The sequence below is a fragment of the Ornithorhynchus anatinus genome, chromosome 2, assembly GCF_004115215.2.
Source record: "Ornithorhynchus anatinus isolate Pmale09 chromosome 2, mOrnAna1.pri.v4, whole genome shotgun sequence".
NCBI classification, from domain to species: domain Eukaryota; kingdom Metazoa; phylum Chordata; class Mammalia; order Monotremata; family Ornithorhynchidae; genus Ornithorhynchus; species Ornithorhynchus anatinus.
In genome coordinates this window covers 129,122,213-129,147,118 of record NC_041729.1, presented here as the reverse complement: position 1 = coordinate 129,147,118, position 24,906 = coordinate 129,122,213, and the positions used below count along the sequence as shown (strand labels likewise).

The 24,906-nt window shown below is 36.7% G+C and overlaps 1 protein-coding gene across 1 annotated transcript in view; it reads left to right on the top strand.

Annotated features, from left to right (window-relative positions):
* Positions 1-24,906, top strand: part of DACH1 (dachshund family transcription factor 1) — a 487,154-nt gene that overhangs the window by 241,492 nt on the left and 220,756 nt on the right. Inside the window, 1 exon segment of the mRNA XM_029055520.1 lies at positions 6,117-6,278. Within this exon segment, the coding sequence (XP_028911353.1) occupies positions 6,117-6,278 (162 nt within the window).

Sequence of the window (24,906 nt, the reverse complement as noted above, 5' to 3'; positions counted from 1 at the left end):
TCTTTCAGGCCTTATGATTTAGATGATTAAGAAAGAATTGTTGTGACAGTAGGAGCTTTGCCTGAAGTGGTTGGTCCTGGGTCTTGCTGCCACTCGTGGGATGTCCCAGGATGGGTGGAAATAACGTAAGTGGAAATCAGTGACAAAGCTCCTTCAACAACTTACCAGATGGACTGGAGCCCTGGCAGCTGCTCTGCTCAAACTGGCCCACCTTAAAGCTATTCATGGACATTTCTAGGAGAGTCATAAATATTCCATCGTAGTCACATCAGAGTTACCAAAATTGCCCATGAAGGGCCAGCTGAATCATTATAGAAATGCTGGCAGTAGTTCTAGTAGCTGCTGTTGCTGTTGACATCACCATTAAATAGGAGAAACAGGAGGAAAGGTTGGGCAGCATTTTCCTCACAGCTGCCTGGACTGACCAAGACCTTCTCAGTGGTGGATTGGATATCAAATTACCATGGCTTATTGCAGGACCTCTAGTAACATCATCAGCCCAACAAATCACTGTTCAGTTCTCCATCTTTGCTCTTGGATTTCTGTCTTCAGACATTACCCAGGGAATCTCGTGATTGGTTCATTCCATGTTCTAACCTATCCAGCACTATATATTCTATCTGATTTTTAAAAATGGCAACCAACATACCTTGCCTCTGGATCTTTTTCTAATGAAGCAGTACTTGACTTTAATCCTATTGTCATTGTCTTTTTCCAAGTCTTTCTCCAGTTTATTCACTGCTGATTCTAGGGACAGTCTAATCATTTGGCTTTCCAGTAACTTACTTGTAACCACAACAAAGTTCTGAAGAATTTTCTTTTCATTTTGAGTATTGTGAGTTATGTAAGAAGAGCCATTCAAATTGCTAATTAATATAATATCTGTAAAAAAAACTTGGATATTTATGACCCAGGCCTGATATTTAAATTAGCATAGAAGGCAAGAGAAAAGAGATGTCAGAGTTTTGTAAGTGGGTTGTTTTTGGTATCGAGGCTTGGAAAGTGTTCAATTGAGTTATAATTCAAACACATGTGGCTCTTACAAGACACACTGAACACACTTTAGCAATGAGTCTATTGGACCTGTCAGCAGAGGAAAGATTACTTCAGAGCAGTGATTGTTGAATTGAACTTTATTTTTTGAAGTTTGGCTTTCTGAATTAAATTGCTGGACAAGATTAATTGCACTCAGTGAGAACAGCAAATGAATAACCATGTAAAGCCTTAAACTTCTAAGTAGGCCACTTGGGAAGAAAATCAGGAAAAAAGCTAGAAGGTTTAAATGAATAAATGTATTTAATGCATGAAATGTCTAGGCTAATTTTTTAATTCCTTTACTAACATCATTTATTGAAAAAAACATACTTTATTCATCTGTCTGAGTTATATTGCTGTGGTTGAGGTAATTTAATATTCTTGCTTCTCACTAATCTTCTGGTTCAACAGAAGTAAACAATAGGTTTCATAAATTAAAAATACACTCTTCTGAACATGCTCCTGAAGATAAAAAACAAGGCTGTAAACATTTATGACTGAAACAAACTAGATTGTTCAAATACTGCCATGATGTATCATGTATATCAATATGGCACTGATATCAGTTAGAATGCAAACAAGGTTTTAAATGATGTGCCCCTTCATTTCAGCTGGAGATTCTGCTTTATGCCATCTGCCTATCAGATGGTTAGGAACCAGGACTGCGTATTAATGCCACATGTTCGATTTTCCTCCTTCTTGTAATGGTTAGATTCATATTGCTAATAGCTGTGCATGAGCACTGTCGATGAAATTTGTGTGACAGTGGAGTGATGAGATATTTATAAAGCTGCCTGTCTCACTGAATAATCAGCAGGAAGAATGCCAGACATAAACAGCTTATCAATTTCAGAATATTAATGATAAGTACCGTAGAATATAATCTACTGAGTATTTTGACATTTTTCTTCAAAAAATCCACAAAATACTATGTATGCATAACATCAAAGGAAATGAATGTTCAAAAATGTCTTTGTCTTTAACATTTTTATTTATCTTTATCATTTGGAGGTATATAGTTTAAGAAGTGCTAAATAGAAATGTATTAAATAAAGCAAATGCTGAGAATTCACTTGGGGTACTCAAAGCAAAGATTGACATTTGCAATTAGTGAGAAAAAAACACATACAATAAAGGTGTGCCTCAAACAGTAAGAAATTCAAAATTTTCTTTTCATTTGTGGTCATATATAAGTTGAAGGGGCAATAGCGTAATGGATAGAGAAGAGGCCTGGGATTCAGAGGGTCACGGGTTCTAATTCTGGGTCCATCTCTTGTCTGCTGTGTGACCTTGGGCAAGTCACTTCACTTCTCTGTGCCTCAGTTACCTCTTCTGTAAAATGGGGATTGAGACTGTGAGCCTCAGGTGGGACAGGGACTGTGACCAACTTTATTTGCTTGTATGCACCCCAGCTTGCAGTACAGTGCCTGGCACACAGTAAGTGCTTAATAAATACCATCATCGTCATCATAAGTTGCAATATTTATTATCTCCTTGTTTTGATGGGCCATAGCAGATTTGTCAATGGAAATTATAAAGGTGGTTTGTCCTGATTTTAGAATTCCAGTATAGAGCAAAATCTCCAGATTATGGGTGAGAACAGTGAACGATAAAGGGAATGGGTATTTGAGGGATTTGTAAACTATACATCATATAAATTACTGTACTCGTCAAAACCCAAACTCCCTCAAAAAGGTGATGCCACTTCCATAAACATTTTATGTCCCATTCACATATAGGTCTCCCCAACCTCTTCCAAATATCATGACCATAAATACATCTCACTTCTTATCCTGTCCCTCTCTCACATAGACACAGGGCTGTTTAATTCCACACTCATAGCCCTAATACATACACCAGAACATCAACACACATACCCACACAGAAACACAGGTAGAAATACAGTAATATACTCAGACACCATAACACTCGCACACACATAGAGAACTAAAACAAAATAATTCCGTGCTTTCCTGCAAAACTGAATAATACTGGAATTTCAAAAGCAAATCAAGACAGACTGTTGCTAAATAGAATGCAAACTATCAGATTAAGGGATTAGCCAAGCCTATGTTTTTCGGGAATAAATTGGTACAGTCTCAAAACCTCCAAGTCAGTGAAATAGAACATAGATCCTAAATAGATTTGAAAAAAAAAGAATTATTTCATAAATTTTAAAATTTTAGCATGTGAATTGGCAAAATAAGAATTCTTTTGATGTTTCTTCTATGAAAAATATAACATGCAGACCATAGACAGCTATAAAATGAAGATTAGAATCCATTGTTTAAGACATATCCTAGATTTGGGACACTAGGTTTTTTAGTAACTACAATGAATCCCAAACTGCCAGTTTTTCAAATAAAACTGGAATAAAAGAGTAAAAAATATAGTTTTTAAAATCCAAACAAACAAAATAGAGTGATACATTTGACAGTATTCATTCAGGAATCACAGTAATAGCAGTTGGATTGTTTTTTTATTTCTTGTAGACCAAAAATAAAAACATTAGGAATGTAATATTGGGTCAGAACTAATGGTCTATATGGTTTAAGATCAGTCAGTCTCCAATAGGGTACTCAAACATTCATGAAAGGAGTGCCATAAAGTCAATGAGTTTTAACTTGATTTGGAGACGAATGTGAAGCCAGTGGAATTTTTCAGAGTGGAGAGATGTACTCAAATCATTGTATAAGAAAACTTGTCCGAGTAGCCGAGTGAAGTATGGACTGGAGAGGGAAGCGACTAAGGGCAAAGTAAGTTTGTGAGAAGGCTGATGATATAGTCGAATTGGATTATGATAAGTACTTGGGTTGAATTTCTCAATTTCCCTCACAAATTATCCTTACTTTCACATGACTGTTGACGACGCCACCTCCTCCCATTTATCAGTCCCTCAAACCTTCGCATTTTTCTTTATTCTCCTCTTCCTTTTACCACAAATATTGAGTCAGTCGCCAAATCCCATTGCTACTTTCTTCATAAACATCTCAGAATTGTCTTCTCCCTCTCCATTCAAACTGCCACCACACTGCCCCAGTTGTGCTAGAATGGGAATTATGCTGGGAATTATACATTCAGGTTACTCACCATCAAAGAAAAACAGTACAGAATGGGGAAGGTTGCAATAGACATGCAGGATAGGGTAAACTAATAATAAGAAAATAAAGCATAAAAAGGCAAGGGCAAGTTTAAATACCATAGGAGCTACAGAATATTGGTGACTGAAAAGCTGCTTCATGCTCCTGGGAGGGATGTTCAGAGTCCAACAGTTACAACAGCCACAACCAATTACCTAAAGTTGCAAGGCACGACCTTGTCTCCTAGGTACAACATTCAATAGAGCACCATTACTTTCTAAATCCCTTTCACAGACTTTAAACCAGATTTTATTAATTACATTTATACAGTTAAAAAGTCTTTCAGGATGCAAACCTACTTTTAAACAAATATAAACCCAATTTAGGGACTCTTAATGTTTAACTACATTATTCCTTTAATTTAGGAATGACACTAAACACCATTTCTATAATCTTATACAAGAGAGTGTGTCTTTCTTGAAAAATATTATAAACAATATTTGATTCATATTTTATCCCACATGGACTTGAGTCACTGGTACATTTTTGCATTAGGTTAAATGACCTCTTGCTATTTTTCTGGAGTCAGGTATAGTATAATTCTTAATTTAACCAATTAATCAATCATATTCCCTGAGTACTTACTGTGAACAGAACACTGTACTAAGTTCTTGGTAGAGGGTTTTTGCTTTTTTGGGGAGGAGGAAACATAATTGGGGTAAAGTGTGTGTGGATATGAGGGTAACTTATCTTATTATAGAAGCACCTTGGCTGAGTGGAAAAAGCGTGGCTCTATGAGTCAGAGCACCTGGGTTTTAATCCCAGCTTTTCCATGTACCTGCTTTGTGACCTTGGGCAAGTCACTCCACTTCTTTGGGCCTCAGTTCCTTCATCTGGAAAATGAATATTCAATGCTTATTCTTATTCTTACTTAGACTGTGAGCGCCATCTTGTGTGACTTGATGATCTTGTGTCTACCCCAGTGCTTAGTACAGTGCTTGTCAGATAGCAAGTGCTTAATAAATACCGTAATTATTATTACTCATATTTTACTGGTTACTTCCTAGATACTTTGAGTCTCTTGACCATTTATATTAATAATAACTGTGTCAGAAAAGACACAAAATTGGAGAGCGATAAAGAGAGATGTTAGCAAGAGAGAAAGGGAAATTGAGAGAGAGGGAGAGAACCAGAAGGAGAGATAGAGCGAGGGAGAGAGAGACATAAAACAAGGGAAAGAGGGAGTGTGAGAGAGAAAAGAAACGGGTCAGAGAGAGAGAAAGTATATCAGGAATTCTTTTAATAATAGCTGTGGTATTTTTTAAGTGCTTACAAATGCCAAGCACTGTAGTAAATTCGAGAGTTGGATCCAGACCCAGTTCCTGTTCCACCCCAGCTTCACTTACTAAGTAGGCATTGGACCTCCATTTCACAGGTGAGGAAACTGAGGCACAGAGAAGTGACTTTCCCTGTTTCACACAGCAGACAAATCATGGTGCTGCAGTTAGAACCCAGGACGTCTGACTTCCAGACCTATGGCCTTTCCATTAGGACACACTGCTTCTGCTTCTCAGTTTTCTTAGGCATGAGTTAACTTTGTGGTTTCCATGAGTCAGCTTTTTAGTTGGAGGAAGAGTGGAAAATAACTTTAGTGTGAAAACACAAAGACACAGTGAAATGTGTGAATTAGAAGTACTTTCTGATTATCTGATACAGTCAGTTCATTTAGTGACTCAGTTGACTTCTCTGGCTGAGAGATTGAAGGCTAAGGTACAAGTAGCATTAGTAGTAATAGTATTTATTATTGTAGAAAGTGAAGGGAAGGGAAGTAGGGAGGAAGAAGTAAGCCTCAAAAAAAAAAAATTGTTAAAGATGGAAATGTTTGATTCTTTTTCATTTCAAAGTGAATGTTAATGGGAACAATGACTTTTTTAAAACCTTGAACTAATTCATAAAGAATTGTAGTTTAATTTCTATTACACTTCACTTCTTTTTCTATAGGTCTGACAGCCGCAGCAGCTGCAGCTGCAGCTGCTACCAATGCAGCCATAGCAGAAGCAATGAAGGTGAAAAAAATCAAATTAGAAGCTATGACCAACTATCATGCCAGTAATAACCAGCATGGGGCAGATTCTGAAAATGGAGATATGAATTCAAGTGTTGGTAAGTTTGAAGAATATTCTTCAAATTTCTGCTCCTCAATAATTTTGATTAACTGAGTCATTTTATTGTATTGCGAAAAATCTCGACTGACCATATGTATAGTCTCAGTCTGAGAAATCCTTAGCACATTTAGAAGTCACCGTGTTGTTTTTGTGACAACAACTAGTTTTATCATTATTTTTACCATTATGATAGCATTCTTTCCTCTGCAGTTTATTGAAGGCACCGGTTAATATTTTCCATGAAAGAAAGCAATTTGATCGCTCAGAATTCATTTTTCAAAGTACAGTATGATGACAGATGAAAGTGTCAAAGAAAAATTTAACCATGTCTCTTTTTCAACATACTGGATATCGACTCCAGGTAATTCACTACAGCGGCATTTCTTGAGAGCAAAACATTATACACTTTCATTTTATTCTCCTGATAAAAGAAAACTTATAAAGCCGGTAAATGATGGCCTCACAAACATTACCAATTTTTCTTTCATAATATCATTTTAAAAGTGTGTTTATTTATTTAAACTGGTGAGAGGTGGAATGTTTTACTATTACTATTTTCACAACAAAAGCCTGACCCACAAAGCAGAGTGTTTATTGTCTGACCATTTTGTCTTGCTGAATACACTTTAAACACTAGATTAACCTTTTGGTTGAAGAAATATTTACTCATCATTGTGCGAACATAGAAAAATCTCCCTTTTTGTGCCTCAAACATTGGCTGGACACTGTTTTATCATGTGTAATCCATGCTCACAGAAAAACTTAACAAAAAAAAATTAAGGAACCATATATAAATCTCAAGATCCTGAATTCAGATTGCTTAAATAAAGGAATAAGGACTGTTTATGACAGTCCATTCATTTTTATACAATTGTTCGATAGTATTTATTGAGCACTTGCCTGCCATAAATGCAGGGTATTCTAACTGAACACTTGCAAGAGTACAGTAGAATTATAAGACCATCAGGAAGATTACAATCTAGCTTGGGAGATGGTCATTAAAGTAAATTACATATAGGAAGAGTAGTGTATTCTATATAAAGTATATACAATTTATGTACAAAAGTGTTATGGAAGGTTGCAAGTTTAAAAGTGTTTGGGAAACTTGAAAGTGCTGATGCTGGTTTTTAGACATAAATTAGGAAGGTTAGAAATTAATAAGGGAAACTTGTCTGGAAAAGATGTGATATCTGAAAGACTTTGAAGGTAGGAAGAATTGTATACCCATTTGATATAAAGTTAGCAGTGCAGTTCCAGTTAGAAAGGAAGATGTAGGCAAGAGGTTGGAACTGTAAGGACATGAATTTAAAAAGAATGAGGCTGTGGTGTAAGGCAGAATAATAATAATAATAATAATGTTGGTATTTGTTAAGCGCTTACTATGTGCAGAGCATTGTTCTAAGGGCTAGAGTAGATACAGGGTAATCAGGTTGTCCCATGAGAGGTTCACAGTCTTAATCCCCATTTTACAGATGAGGTAACTGAGGCACAGAGAAGTTGAGTGACTTGCCCACAGTCACACAGCTAATAATAATAATAATAATGGTATTTGTTTAGCACTTACTATGTATGTTCCAAGCACTGTTCTAAGCTCTGGGGCTCACAGTCTCAACTCCCATTTTCCAGATGAAGTAACTGAGACCCAGAGAATAATAACAATAATAATAATAATAGTAATTTTGGTATTTGTTAAGTGCTTCCTATGTATCAAGCACTGTTCTAAGTGCCAGGGTAGATACAGGGTAATCAGGTTGTCCCACATGGGAATCACACTTTTAAACCCCATTTTACAGATGAGGTAACTGAGGCACAGAGAAGTGAAGTGACTTATCCAATGTCACAGAGCAGATAAGTGGTGGACCCACCATTAGAACCCATGATCTCTGCCTCCCCAGTCCATGCTCTTTCCACTCAGCCATGCAGAAGAGAGTGGATGAGCAGTATGAAAAGAATCCTTACAGTAAATGATTGAGGGGAGTCCAACTTGATGCAGATAGTAATATTGGAGTTATTTGGAACATGGGAACCTGTGGGCGAGTGATGTTTCAGATAATGATCTAGGCAACAGAGTGAAATATGAACTGGAGAGAGGAAAATCCTGGTGGTCACCAAGGAGGCCACTTAGCAAGAAAGGAGAGATTTTAGAAGTGTCATACAAAAAGGACTAATCAACAGGATTTGGTGACAGACTGAATATGGGGTTGAAGAGAAGGTGGATAAAGTTGTTTTTTTTTTTACATTGCTTGGCAGGTGAAATATCATAGACTCTGTATACCAACTCTGTTATTTGTACTCTCTAGTGCCTTTTCTTACACTCCTTGGCAGTTGAAATACCATAGACTTTGCTATATCAAAATATCCCAAACTCTTTGTACAGTACTCTGCACACAGCAAGCACTTAATAAATAGGATTGATTCATTATTGACAGAAAAAAAATTCCTTGTTTCATTTAATTAGAAATAAAGTGAAATTGAAAGTATAAATGTGTACAGAAAAATGTGTGCATTTCAAAGACAAGTTCCCAGACAAATATATTTTCTTAAAATATGTATCCCTAATTAATTACTTTTATTAAAATATCAAGAAGTTATGAAATAAAGAACCTACCTGTTCTGGTAGTAATGAAAGTAAAACTTCCAGTGTAGTAGGAAGAAAGAAATTAAACAGTGCCTGCAGGATCAGGTTAAAGGAGAGTTAATGAAGGTTAATCAGGGAGAGCATTGGTAGCTTGGCCTGTAAAGAGAATATGGAGAAGGTTGACAGTAAGAGAGGAAAATTTCCGGGAAAGAGGAGAGGAAAAGGTGTGTGGGAAATACAGCAGTAATGCTAGACAATCCAAATTATTGGGGACAGTCCAGAGACAAAGTTTTCTACCACTCTCCCACCATCACCTGAAAGAGAAGATTGTGCCCCTTGCAGTCCCACAGAAGAATGACAAGGAACTTGGCCTGCCCTTCTCCGTGGATTTCCCATCTGAGATTTGATATTCAGGCAGATAACAGGTCTCAGAAGGACATTGATTTTCAACTAATAATTTCACTGTATTATGACATTAATATAAATAAATAAATTACAGATTTGTTAATATAAGTGCTGTGGAGCTGGGAGAGAGGGGGTGGTGAGTAAAGGGAACAGGTCGAGCAGGGATTGTCTCTATCTGTTGCTGAATTGTACACTCCAGGTGCTTAGTATAGTGCTCTGCACCCAGTAAGTGCTCAATAAATATGACTGAATGAATGAAGACAGGGTGATGCATAAGGGAGTTGGAGAAAAGGAAATGAGGGCTTAGGGAAGGCCTCTTAGAGAAGATGTGTCTTTAATAACATTTTGAAGGTGGGGAGAGTAATTGTCTGTTGAAGATCGTTAAAAGTTGATGAAGATGGCAGATAGGTAGGATGAAATCATATAGTGTGAGAACCTTGTAGCTGATTGTGAGGACTTCTTGTTTAATGTGAAGAACCTCAGGAAGCCATTGGAAGGTTTGGAGGAAAGGAAAGCTGTGGATCGAATGATGCTTTAGGAAGATGGGCTGGGCAGCAGTGGGAATATAGATCGAAGATTGGGAGATGAATGAGGAGACTAATGTAATAGTCTGGATGAGGCCCGGTCACTGTCAGAGAGGAAGTTGCCTTTTTATAGTTGGTGTAGACTCATAGCTGAGAAGGTTTAGGTTTTCAAAGACCAATTTTATTTGAAAATGAGTAGTTTTATTTCATCATCATCATTATATTCATGGTCAATCAATAAATGGTATGTCTCAGATCCTACTGAGTGCAACAGATATAAAGCATGCATTTTCTGCTCACAAAGAGCTTACCTTCTAATTGGCATTATTTGGGTTATCATCCTCAAATATTATGAATTACACCCAAAGCCACATAAACTCTCCCAGGAGCTGGTGAAAAAGCTATTTCTAAAAGTCCTTCCTCTATCTGTCACCGGAAAGGTGAGATTTCCTGTCTCTCGCTCATTGTCAGTGGAGTCACGCTGAGACAAAAGGGATAGGCTCATAACTGGGAATATCCTACAATCCCAGCATTTTGCCAACTGCTGATGTAACTACCCTGCTACAAGGAACCCGACCCTGGCCAGAGTGACAGATTAGGAGTGTGAGTAATGTGTGACTTGGTAAGGAAGCAAGAATCCAAACCCAACTCTGGTAAAGTAAAAAAGCCAAAATCATAACTTGAGTGCCCATAGAAACCCCATTTTGAACTGGGCTGTGGATATGAGATGGGACTGAGCTAGACTTGCGTGAATCACTTATTTGTTTATTTATATTAATTTCTGTCTCCCCATCAAACCTGTAAGCTAGTTGCTGGCAGGGAACATATCAACCAACTCAGTGTATTGTACTCTCCCAAGCACATAGTACAGTGCTCACCACATAATTAGCACTCAGTAAATATGATTGATTGATTGATTGTAGATTGATGATGGTGTGAGTGAGAAAGAATATTTTAGCAATTTAGCTGCCAAGGCATCACCAGCCCCTATTCTCTACACATCCAGAACCTCCCAGTTCCAATGAATTTTATCAGCACTTGGGGTCAGGAAGGGAGACAGGGAAACAAAGTATACCAGCACCAAGGTAGACATCTGTCAGGGCTTAGCAACTTAATGGGCAGGGTCCCCTTGAAAAATCATCCAGCAGCTACTTGGTTCCCCTCTGTTCTCAGTTGGAAGAAAATGAGAGGAGCACAATTAGAGTGATGGAGTCAGGCAGGGTACAACAACTGGAGCAGTTCCTGGGGGCTGGAGATGAGCTCCAAGCCAGAAGCCCCAGTCTGTCTCCCACTTACCTGAACACAACTCTGTCAGCTGCCCTCTCCTTCGGGAAGGCGTGTGTGGTGAAAGGAACATGGTCTTGGTGTCAGTGGACCTGGGTTCTAATCCTGCTCTGCCACTAATTGGCTCAGTAACCTTGGACAAGTCTCTGGGCTTCAGTTTACTCATCTTTAAAGAGAGGATGAGATACCCATTGTCTCCCCTCCTTTGACAATGAGCCCCATCAACCTGATTGATGTACTTAGTCCAGCGGTTGGCACATAGTAAGCACTTAATAAATAAAGCTATTATTATCATGATTATTATAATTATTAAATTAAAAATGGTCACCATGCACATGCTGTGTTAAAGGGAGTGGAAGAGACTAAGAGGTGGTAATAGACCAGTGCCAGGGCCACTCTGACCTTCCAATGAGGTGCATGAGCACTGCCATTTTATGAAGTCTTTTTGGGGCTTTGTGTCCCTGGTAGTTAAGTTCAGAGCTCCTTCAGTCATCATCTGAAGTGACAGCCAATTGAGCAGCATTTGCCTGGGTTGCAGGGCATCCTAGGCTTGACCTCAGCCCACCACACACCATTCATCAAATCCTCATACCTGCCTCATTCTTGTATGGGCACTTTACAAGGAAAGTCAGACATTAGTCTTATCCCTCATTTTACATTTCAATATATTATATCAATGCTAAATACAACTATATTTATTTTACATTAGAATTGTTTCTGTAAGTCTACAATATTTAATTGATTTGAAGAAAAATATATTAATAATGTATGCCTAAAACATTTTGCTTAGTGTAAAGTTTCAGGGTACTCAGACTGTGGATGCATGTGTGCATCATTTAGGACTATTATGCCTTAATAGGTCAGTGATTTGTTAATTTAAAAAAAATGAAACTTGGACTTGACAATACCATTAATGTCATTTTTATAAAATTCATGGTGCTTTATAATGCCAACAGTGATCACATTGATTTAATGGACAGTCAAGGTGGTGTGGGCTTGATCATTGGAATGGGTAACTGTTTGGGACCAGTTCATTCATTCAATAGTATTTATTGAGCACTTACTATGTGCAGAGCACTGTACTAAGCGCTTGGGATGAACAAGTCGGCAACAGATACAGTCCCTGCCGTTTGATGGGCTTACAGTCTAATCGGGGTTATAATGAAAAGTTGTGATTTTTGTGAATGTTTGTGTTAAGATGCTGAAAGTAACATTCTGAATGTTGCATCATCAAATAGATCCCATATAGGGAATACTTTAATTTTTGAATGCATAAAGTTAAAATGGTTCATATACATATACCTATGATTTAAAGTATCAATGAAAGGTGGACCGAAGATAATTAAGCAGATTTATTACTGTTATATATGATTAAAATCAACTAGAAGCAAGAATTTTCAGCCAAACACCTAGAAGTTGTTTGAAAATTATTTTCTTCTTCCAGATTTTAGATAATTGAATTACATTTATTGTCCATTTTCTTAATTGAGATATTCATGTACTTTTTAAAAACCTGCCCACTAACTCTTTTTTATATATATGTTGACCTTTTTCATATAGATTATTTCATAATGGACCTTATTCACGTATGTTGAATAAACATCTGAAAGCTGTGAAGAGTTGAATAGTAATAATTGTGGTATTTGTTAAGCACTTACTGTGTACCAGGCACTGTACTAAGCACTGGGGTGGATACAAGCAAATACGGTTGGGCTTAGTCCTTGTCCCAAGTGGGGTTCCCAGTCTCATTTCCCATTTTACAGATGAGGGAACTGATTCCCAGAGAAGTGAAATGACTTGCCCAAGGTCACAGCAGAAGAATGGCAGAGCTGGGATTAGAACTCATGACCTTCTGAGTCACTGAACCATGCTCTATCTAATATGCCATGCTGCTTCAACTATTAACTATTAACATGATCACTTTTTGAATGTCCTTTTTACCCACTCATTTAATTCACTGGTAAAACAATTCCTGTTGGTGTAGAAATCAAATGACACTCCCAAATGTTTTGTTTTCAACCCTGTTAATAGGGAGGTTTGTAAAGCTACATGTCACAGCAAATTCTGCCAATGGTGACTCCCCATTCAAAAGTTGGCTTTGAGCTTTCCTCTACTTCTTTCATGTGATAATTTTATAATTCCCTTTAAATTATGCCTTGCATTTTCAGTGCTGGAGACTCCTTCCCAGAAGCTGGGCTGAACATAAACAACCCAAACAAGAACCACAACCAAAACAATAAAAAAACCCACTACCAATTTCCTGATATGGTAGCTATGTAGCCATCACGATTCTGAAAGTATGTAAACCCTCAGCAATATATCATTTGTTGCTCAAATTTAGGTGAGGTACCTGAACAAGAAACTAGTGGGTTTTTAAAAAATCAGGATATGTCAGTTGCCATGGATTGAAAATTCCTGTTTAGGTTTTGTGCCAGACAGAAAGTTAATGCAGATTAAAAATTATTTTACCTAAATTTGACAAGTTGAAGAACTCAGTTATACTTAAATAATTTCTAGTAATTGTCCACTGTAATGTTTCATGTCCATTTTGAGCTTTGGATGGTTTTTAATATTCATGGAACATTGCAGTAATGCTCAAAATACATAATATATAATGTGTAATTAATCATATATAATGCTAGTGAATATGCATGGGGAGAAAAGATGAATGCACAATGCAATTTCTTTATAGTAATACCAATTATAATCAGAGGGTTTGGTAATTGTTTAGTCCCCTTAATAATTGGGTCTCCAGTACTGCCTTCCCCGGAATAAACAACATAAGCTTTTGATTGTTACCCTTCTAAATGACCACTGGTTCTGGACGAAGAGGTGGCTTTTCAAATAGGTTGAAATGTCCATTATTTGAAGAATAGGCACAGATGTTTTAATTGGAGGGGATGTTGGTTCAGTCCATCAACAATCGGTTAGTCAATAACACTTACCTAGTGCTTCCTTAATGCAGGGCACCATAATGAGCAAACAGAAGCCTAAGAATCATCAATGCCATCTCCAATACTTTGTAGGTTAGACTGAAAATGCATTGGCAGCTATGTCCTACCTGCCAGGCCCTGATGGCTATCCTGTTCCAACTCTGAGCTCAGGTTCCCTGGTCCTGGAGTATTGTTAGCTCTGAGAGTTACCCCTATCAACTCTCTGGCCTTCATTTAGAGATTCCTAGCTCTATATACACTTTCATTAGTCACTCTGTATATTTTCTATTACTGAATAGCATTTAGTTGCAGGCTAATTCCAGTGTTTTAACTTTTTCCTTCAAAGGTCAGCCAGAAAATAAGAAGAGTTAAACAAAACCCATAATACAAATAAATAATTATTCTACAGTCCCAATTTTACATAATAACCTTGAGTTCACATACTGCAACAGAATGATCACTTAGAAAAAAGGAAAAGAAAGAACCGTAGATAGATCAAAGCAAGACTTTAGCACACTGAGTAAAATATATGGCCGTTGACGCCTTTCTCCCCCATCCACAATCAATTGGATTCTTTTAGTTTAATATTTACTTGCTAAGATGAGATGCTAGTCTGCGTGGTGATAAACAGTCTGCTCCTGGCATCTGAAGGTGACCTGTCAGTTCATATGGACAAATCTCCTGCTTACTGAAATGTACAAAATAAATCATTAAAGCAGGCAGGTGCTCATTCCCAGATTTAAATCACCATAGATTTATGATTTGAATTAATGCTTCATTTGGTCATAGAAATAGATGCTGAGACAAATGATATGCACTGGTTGGGGCCTCCATACTGTAGCCATCCTAATATTGATTACTGAGATGTCTTTGCAATCTCTTGTTTATATCAAGTACTGTCTTGTGACAGGTTGGCTGATATAAGCTACATTGCAGATAAGAAGGAAAAATGTCCTGGATTACTTTTAGTGGCAATACTATCCACAGCAAGCTGGCCAGATAAATTACTCTTTTTTGTTGTTTTAAAGACTCTCTTCATAAGCTGAATTTAGAAATCAACTGCTTTCCAAACTGTGGTCTTATAAATGTGTAATTTAAAAACAATAACATCCAAGGTCAAACTTTTGAAATGTGTTTTACCGTGGGCAACTTTCCATATTTCACAAGTCATTCACGCTGTATAGAAATTAGGATTAATCTTGAGTTTTTTATTTTGTATTTTATACAAGAAAATTGAATTTCAGGTGTAATTCTCATATTGCAAATGTACTGATACAGTAAGAGTCCCTTAGTTGTTTTCCTGACATTTATATATTTGCTGAACTAATATTTTATGCCATTAACCAGTGGCAGCCAAAGGAAAATGCTCTTAGAGCCAAAGACTTTAAACATAATTCCTGTTTGCATACTTTTGTAGATGATTACCAAGAAACAAGAAAAAGACTAGGGTTCCTTCTGTTAAAATTCTATAAATAAAAATACCATGTACACAAATTAAAGAATACTCTGAGGATTTGAGAGGACCTCTGCCACTACCTAAGATCTGACTCATAGAACTGGTAAACAGCCATCAACAATAGTAAATTGCTTGCTTAGTAGGAAATGAGTTCATATCTATTCAAAGTGTGATCTCAAAACAGATGTCTCAAGAAAATCTCATTGTTTAAACTACATTCATACCTCCCAAACTGCTATTATTTCTTTAAGGAAGTGAAGCAATCATAAAGACCTTGGCATTTTCTCTTTTTAAACCATTTGGAAACAGACATTTTGTTCATACGGTGATCTATAAACAATTAAAAAATATGTGGAAAGTTCAGAGGACTCAAAGTTTAAAGGTTACTATTCATCTATACTAACTAGGAACTGTTAAACTGGAGAGTCCTAACAGTGTCTGTGAACCACAGTTTAACATTAACAGTTGCTCTCCTTTACACTGCCCTGTCCCTTCTCCAAAATAGTTAGACAGCTGGGAAGATAAAATTATCTCGCCCAATTGACCTTTTCCCTACCCCTTTCTCCTCTGTTACATTAGAACAGTTCCAACTAGTCATATCCTCTCTCCAAATGCACGTGTCTGAATGGAAAGAATTACCTTTATGGTTTGGGGGGGAAAAATGTCCCAGAGACCTTGAAAAAGCAAATAAAAGAAAACCAAAAACACAGGCCACGTCTTTGCAAGTTGTTCATCGAATTCTCAGTCTTGACAATGTTAATGAACCTCAAATCCTCCCTATAATTAGATGAGGGAATTGCTTATATTTTCAAACAGATGATGCTGCTATAATGAAACGATTGACAGGGAATTTAAGAGTGTCTACAGTAGTCATTTGGTTTCTGCTTTAAAAAAAAGTTTAAAAAGAAGATTGGCTTTAGGCACAGGTCCTAGGAGAGGTAGTAATTTACATAGCATGCTATGACAGGTGTCTTTGTATAGCAAGGCAATAAAATGAAAGAGCAGTAGAATGATGGGCAGGTATAGCAATTTTTTTGGGGAAGGGTGTCCTAGGCTTTTTCTGCTTAGGTTCTTTAAAAGGGGCCGAGACTCAAGAGATGGAGCCGGATTGAGTGCACAGCTGTAACTGCTGATGAGCTAATTGCTCCTTATCTCTCAGCCCCATTCATCTTCATTTTTTACCAATTACTGAGAATTATCTGTGTTCTCAGTTGGATATGAGAGTTAATCCTTTTTGGTTAAGCTGGCAGTACTGTGAGCAGATTTCAAATCGTAGGGTGAAAAAGCCAGAGTAAAGCTTGCTCTAAAACTGTCTGCAGTTCAATTACAGTATCACTGATTCATAAGAAATATGTTACTGTTTAACAGATTAAACATAGAAAGTTTTTTTAACTTTATAAATGCTTCTCTCCAAAGCCTAACAGTGGTTTTCAAGGCCTCCCACCCAGCCTCCTGAAAAAATATTAACTACTTTAACAACTTAAAGATTTGCCTCTGTTGTTAGAGATTTAATAAAGCACTACATAGGCATGGCCTACTAGGGCAAAATTCCCAAATGACACCAAGTCATTTGTGACTAGACCACATGTTAAACATCAATTCTTTGTTTCAAAAGATCAATCAATCAATTACAAATATTGATTGAGTGCCTTCTTGAGCTGAGTCCTGTATTCAGGGCTTGGGGGGACTATAGCAATAGCCTTGGAAACTGTCCATGACCTCAAGGAGTTTATAATCTAATGTGGGGAGGCAGAGATAAATTATTTACAAATAGTAGCAACAGGAGATTAAGCGAGAATATAAGCGGGGACAGCAGGGATCTGTAAGGATAAAATGTACTAATATGAATTGAATACACATTTTCACATTATGACCGAAGAGAGGTGAAAATGTTTACCTGTGGGTGACTTCTGCTACAATTTGATGTGTTGGAATGATTCTATATCATGGCACATCTTGGAACTATTAATTATCCATTCTTTTAAAAGTACTTTGAGTCTGAGAGGGCATCACATGCACAGTATTCATGAACTATACTTATATTTGGAACTTAAATTGGCACCTATTCTTACTATCTTGAACATTACCCTACTTTTCAGTATGCCTGTTACAGTTTAATTAACAAAACAGCCACTCTGATATTGTAATCTGGAGAGCACTTAGCAAATTTATAAAAGGATTAGCAGAGGCATCAGTGCTTTCATATTGGATAGAAAAGAGAATTGAAAAGTTGAAACCTTCTCCAAGTGTATTTGATTGAATCTTTTTTTCCCCAAGGAATTCTTGTGAATTTATTGAGATTTAGTTCTTTATAAAATTCCCATTTTAATAACAAATTTACAATACATCCAACATAGAAAATATATTTTCTTACTTCTCATCCTCTTTTGACTTAGACAAATCATGTAACAAGATACAGATTATACTGAGATGTTGATCAGATGAGCAACGAAAGAAAAATCTTTTTCCATTAGATTTATCAATTACAATTTAAAAATGTAATTCCTTTTAAATACAAAAAAATTTGTAACATTTTGGAATGATTCCTGAATCACAATCATTTTTTCCCTCCTATTTCATTTTTTTAATCACATTAGGAAATGGTCTGTGTGATTAATTTTTTTTCATATATTTTAGTATACATTTAATATTGTTAAAATCACACTTCTGCAATCATTTCCTTATTCATGAGGGAAGATGAGAAATACAATTAGAGAATGTCAAACCACCTACCTGTTTTTTGCTTTGAAATTATATATTACCACTAATGACTAGATAATGAAGTAAATATGATACTTCAAACATATCACAATAAGAAATATATTAAATTATTTTATCAGCTTCTAAGTCTTATTATTGATCATATGATTACAAACAACAAAGTTGTTAAAGGATATACCTCTAAATAGGATTGCCAGCTGAGTATTGTCTCATATTGTTTTAACTAAAGTTATACATCTATGAGACTGTAAGCTTATACAACTGTGACAAAGAACATTTCATAAAATCATCATTAATGTCATACTTTGTGATACCAGATGTGACATTAAAGAGCCATATACAAGGAAAAAATAATTGAAAAGCTAAAATAAATATGGATTCGTTTTTGGTGAAAAAGAGAGTCGCACAAATGATAGGACACTAGGAGCATCTTACTTTAAACTGCTATGATGATTTTTCAGGATTTTTTTCATTTTCTATCCTTCGTATCTCACAAATCAGAAATAAACTAATCTGTGAACACACCAATTTCATGTTCTTTTACTATGGAAAAATGCTTAATTTCCTAGAACAGCCATGATATAACCTGATTGTTTTAAAACAAAATGATTTAATAAGTTTGCTTATGTAGCACCCATTTACAACCAACCAAATCTGAACCTGAAGTGGCTATGATCTTGCTCAGTGCTTTGGAGAAAACACATTTTTTGAGGAAGGTCTCCTATGAAATAATTACAGAATATCAAATTAAATTATATAGTTCACCTATAAATGGATCTGCCATAGAGCAGAGCAAATTGTTACAATTTACACTTGAGCAGAGTGTAACACAACTGACCTAAATCACATAATAATTAACCCAATGCCAAAACGTTGTCAATTAATTTAATATAAAATGATGTGGCATGTATACTGGCTGTACTATTTTGCCAGAATAAATGAAAAAAAAAAAGTCATCTGATAGACGGGGGAATAAAAGGAAGGGATTTAAACACGGTTTTCTTTAACGGCAGGCCATAATGGAAACACAGACTCTTACATTTATTCAGTGCTGAGAGAATTACTAGTTTGATAATGATTAGGAATGTTGTTATTAAAACAGTATGTGCAGTTCATTTTCAACAGTTTTGAATTAGAGTCTGCACTAATGAAACGGATACGGTTTCTTTCACAAAGGGCAGATCTGTTAGTTAATATAGCTGCAGCAGTGCCTTGTGGACCATGCCTTTAGCTCTATTTGTATTTCACAGCATGATAAGCAAAGAGTGTTGATTTTCAAGGATCCCGCTGATGAAAGGTAATGGCATTATTACATCTTTATCTCAAAGACAGAACTGAGAGGTAAATGATTTTTTTTTGTTTGCTATTGCCGCAAAAGATCTCTCAGTAAGAAAGCCTTTTTATTTCTTTAAATCATTTTAGCCTTGGAAATGATATGTTATTATTTAATGTCTGCACAGCAAGCCTGAGAACACCTAATAGCGAATGGATTGGAAGTGAAGTGCCTCCTACTGACAGATATGGATCGGCTCAGTCACACGCTGTACCAGCTGTCATCTCAGCCATACTGCTGTGATTTAATTAGTCTGTTTATGTCCTTTCTAATAATATTTCCATCTCTATGAAAGGGCAAAAGCGACAGGGACTTCTTCCCTCTCTTGTTCCACAGACTGAGGAATGTGGCCTATATCTGATATGCTGGGTTGCAAGATAGAATCACCATTTCTGTCCCTTCAAGCTGTTGATAAATTGTTCATCCAAGAAGAGGACTTAGTTCTTTGGGGTCATCTGGGGGCTGGGGGCTATAATCATCGTAGGGACAAAGAAGAGTAACTAAATACAGTCCAGTAAAGTTAAGAGCAATTGACAAAGACATGTGAAGTCCTGGGTTCTGCTCACTTTGTTACATAGCTAAAATATTGGGGTCAATACATTTAAAGGACTTTCATTTATAATCACATAGCAAGTTGGAGAACATTGATTTATTTCCATATTCTTGATGTCTTACCCTCATGTTGCTAATACGCATGGTTATAGAAAGGAATGCTTAAAGGACTTCCACTAGACTGTTCTTTGTTATATATGTAGCTATGTATATAGAGGTAGATACAGCTACATATATATATGTAGCTATAGAGATAGAAGTCTTTAGAAAGTTGAAAGAGAGCTTGAAGATAATAAAAATTATCCAGAAATTGATAAATCAATTATATATCCTCCAACTTGTGGTGTATAATTGTGGTATTTGTTAAGTGCTTGCTATGTGCAGAGCACTAAACTAAGCACTGGGGTGGATACTAGCAAATCGGGTTGCACCCAGTCCCTGTCCCATGTGGGGCTCACAGTCTCAAACCCCATTTTACAGATGAGGTAACTGAGGCCCAGAGAAGTGAAGTGACTTGCCCAAGGTCACACAGCAAATGGCAGAGCCAGGAATAGAACCAAAGACCTTATGACTCCCAGGCCCATACTCTATCCACTACGCCATACTACTCTGCCACAGATACTCACATACAAGGAGGGAAAACTTAGGTACTCTGGAATTCATTAACTGTGAATGTTAATTGCCAGGAATTTTTCAACCCTAAATCCTTGCCGAAAGAGCCTTCAGTTCTCTGTTCCAAGTCATTGATGATTAGTCAATCAACCACTCCAGGGGCTGGGAACAGGAAGACTGTGGAGAAAGTGTTCTTACCTGTGACTCCCCATATCACGTGTCTTTTCTGCAATCTGAGCTTCTCCTCTAGCCTCTATCAAAATCAGACACCAAGTCTCTACAGTATTTAATACGTTCTTAATGTGGTAACAACCAAGGCAAATCCAGGTTAAACCTGGAGCTAATACTGTTTCTCATCCAGGATCTTCAGTATTTGCCTACAAGTATTCCAGGGCTCATATTCTTCTTCCCCTCAGGGGCAGGAGCCTTGCTACTCCAGAATCCTGGCTGCTGGGCTCCGAACTTCAAGGGATTCCTCCAGAGATCCTCTCTGATGTCTCCCTGTGACCTGCATCTGTCCAGGTCCACCATACGGGCTTTCCCCATGTTCTGCTCTTCCTGGACAACAGTTCATTTTCCCTCTTCTTAAGATGTCCAAAGGGGGTTCTTTTCCTCCCCAACATGGCCCCTCTCCTTCCTCTCCAGTTCTTCTCTATGAATGGTTTGCCTTACATCTTAGGGAGCATCACCATGTTGTGATTCACCTAACTTCCTTCTCACTGTACTATTTTGTTTTAATTGCGTTTGTTAGACTTTCTATGTGCCAGGCACTGTAATAAGCTATAGGGTAGATACAAGATAATCAAGATGGACACAGTCCATGTCTCACATGGGACTCAGTCTCAATTCTCATTTTACAGGTGAGGTAACTGAGGCACAGATATGCAAAGTGATCTGTCCAAGATCACACAATAGAGGAGTGATGGGAACTGGAATTAGATCCCAGATCTGTTTGACTCCCAGGCCTATACTGTATCCAGTAAGCCATTCTCCTTATTCTTAATTGTGAGTGGCCAGTGGAACTGGTCATCACAGAAACTACTAACAGGAAGCACTCAATTAATATTATTGAGTGATTACATTTTAAAATGAAAATATAATAAACTGTGAATCCCATATGAGACAGTGACTGTGTTCAAGCTGATGATCTTGTACCTACCCCAACACATTGTACAGTGCTTAACACATAGTAGTCACTTACTGAATACCATAAAAAAGGAAGAAGCTCAATGTTTCAAAAAGCTTGTTGAAATATTTTTTTTTAACAAAATCTTGTTTTTAGATCTTTCTACTTCCTAATTATTTTCATTCATCTTTGTAATTTCTACTTCATTCATAAATTGTTTTCAAAAAAAAATCTGATTCTTCTGTATTTTAAATGATTGCATAAATATGTTTATACACATAGACCCCCAGGAATCAAAAATGTATGTTAAGCCAGAACTTAGTTCCATAGATGTGAATTTTAACCACTCATCAAAATATGGGTGTCTCTATATATTATTTGCCAATTATTCATCCTTTCTTCCGTTTCATATTAGAATCAGTTAACAGACAAACTTTGAGGATTAAAAGCACATTTACTCCAGAACGATGTATATATTTGATACACTTAGAGATAATCTCCAAATTTTCTGCAACAGTGGAGGAAAACTTTTTCAGTAAAGTTGTTTTTCAACTCCCTAGGGCTAGAGCCAGTTGATAAGGACACTAACTTATTTTAAACTGTATTGTTCTGAAGATGTTCAATTTAGAAAAGAAAAGGAAAATACCCAGTCTCTAAAGCCTCGTAGTGTCAATGATATAGAACACTATTAGAATTTCAGAAATATTAGTATGGCACTGACAGGTATTTTGCCTATTTTAGCCTTGGTGAAAGTCAGATTGTAAGGTAAAGGAATGAGTCATACATTGCTTCCTGGAGTTGGATTTCAGTTGCCATCAGAAGATGCATTTCTTCTACAATTCATAGATGCTGTAGTATTTTGCTTCTCCCTAGGTCTCTCGGTGTTTTCTGGGGTTCCTTTTCTGACTTCCGTGCCTCTCGGCTAGGAAGAAAATAGAGTGAACAAGGTCATAGGGTGAGGGGGAAACGAGTGTGGGCCTGGAACCCATATCAAAGACTGATAAATTATACCCAATGGCTGAGTATGACATCTGTGGCGATGTGGCCAGTGAATAACAATGCTAGTCTTAACAGAATGTCAGTTCTCTTAATTTTGCAGTAAAGGTTGGAATTTTAAAACTCATTGACAATTTCAGGCAATGTGAGAAATTCAGGATTTAGAAGTTGGTGATAAGCTATTAAAGAACACTAGCTATAGATAGTATTGTGCTTATTCAAAAATGGGCAAGTACATATTTAGGATACTGATTACTGGGGACACCGTCACAGAATCCTAGTTTCTTTAAAGATACAACATAAAGATTCATTATGAATCATGACAGGTTCATAGTAATTGGGATCTAAGGGAATGACTATTTTCATCAGTGGAGAGAGTTCATTTTTAGTTGTGATCCTTCACCTCAAAAGTTGATCATTTTTTAATATTATTTATATCAAAGGTTGGCACCAAAGCACAAACATGTAATCCACCAGTATACAGTCTTCCTGTAATGTTAAACATTATGCCTTGATGCTTAGGTCATCCTGACAGATAGATTTTTGGCATCAGAAAATTTACAAATGAGCATAACAGTTTTTTTTATTTTTTTATAAATGAATTGTGAGATGTGTGATTGCATGATGATGTACTCATTTAGTTATTCCTTTTACTAATCTCTGTCACTTTGAATTTATAGAGGGAACTGAGTGACCTTTGAAATTATGATGGAAATGAAGAGATAAAAATGACTTGAAAGGACAAACCAACTAATATCAATGTGTTTGTTACATATGTAGGAAAAATTTCAATCCTTTGCTATCTATGCATTCCTTGTGGATGCATTTGCAATAGGTACAGCATTTAAAGCAGTTTCCATAGTACATTGATCTGTGTACTTCATCATCATAAGGATTAAGAAGTATGACTTCTGCAAAAATTGCCTGAAATTACTTATAGCTTTGCAAAAGGACCTTTTGTTACTAGTGAAACTTTACAATTAAATACATGACTACTAGTTTACTAGCGAGTAAACATGATATTGAGTAGAAATATTTTGCACAAGAAAATCTTCATCCTATTTGCCATTCATTTTATCTATTCATAATTGATTTCCTGACCCACCCTTATAGAAAATCCTAATGTAAGATTTCTAAATGCAGTCATTCATTTCTGTCCTGTAATGATGGAAACAATTATCTTGAGAGCATTTCTTATATGTAGAGCAGTACTAGAAATCTATCCCTGTACCCTTCTCCACATCTAAGCACTTAGTACAGTATTCTGCCAACTCTAGGTGCTTAATAAGCACTATTAATTTATTGATGTGGTAATCTCATTATGATCATTTTTTGCTCTTTTCCCTCTTTCTTTTCTTTTTTCCACCATTCCATTTCTCCCTCTTCTGTTCTCTTCCTTTTACTCTCCCTTCTCATACCTCTTCTTTCCTCTCTGATTTTCCCCTTTGTCTTCCTTTTGCCTTTTCCCTTTCTCAACTTCGCCATCCTTCTCTCCTATTTTTTCTCTTCCATTTCCTCCTCTTCCTTCTTTTTCTCCAAACTCTCTGTTCTATTTTCTTATACTCCCTCCCATACTCTGCACACTGTAAGCAGAGTACATACAATTGAATAACGACTGAATAAGTGCCATTTCTCCCCTAAGTTTTCCCACTTTTATTTTCCCTATGCTCTCTCAGTCAGTCTTCCTTCTCCCTTTCCTTTCTACCCCGCCCTTCTGATTCTCCATCCACCCTTTTCATCCTTGTCCTTTTCTTCTGTCCACATTCTCTATTCTCCTCCCTCCCTATCTAATGTTGCTCTAATTCACTTCAGACCACTCATGCAATTTTTCTCCAAAACCCCTAATCATTAAACATAATCACTTCAATATTAAGATTTCTCATTATTGTCATGATTAACAACAAGGTAAAAAGAAATACTAGTCTGCTATTTTTAAACACTGGTATTGAAAGGCTTTCACTATTAATTGATTTTTGAGTTCCTTGGAAAAGTGAATTCAGAAATGTTTAGAAGTGCCCTGGCAACATTCCAGAACATTTACTGCAAAGCATAACTAGGCAGTTTTTGAAACCTCACTGCAACTGAGAAAGATGTGCTATATTCATA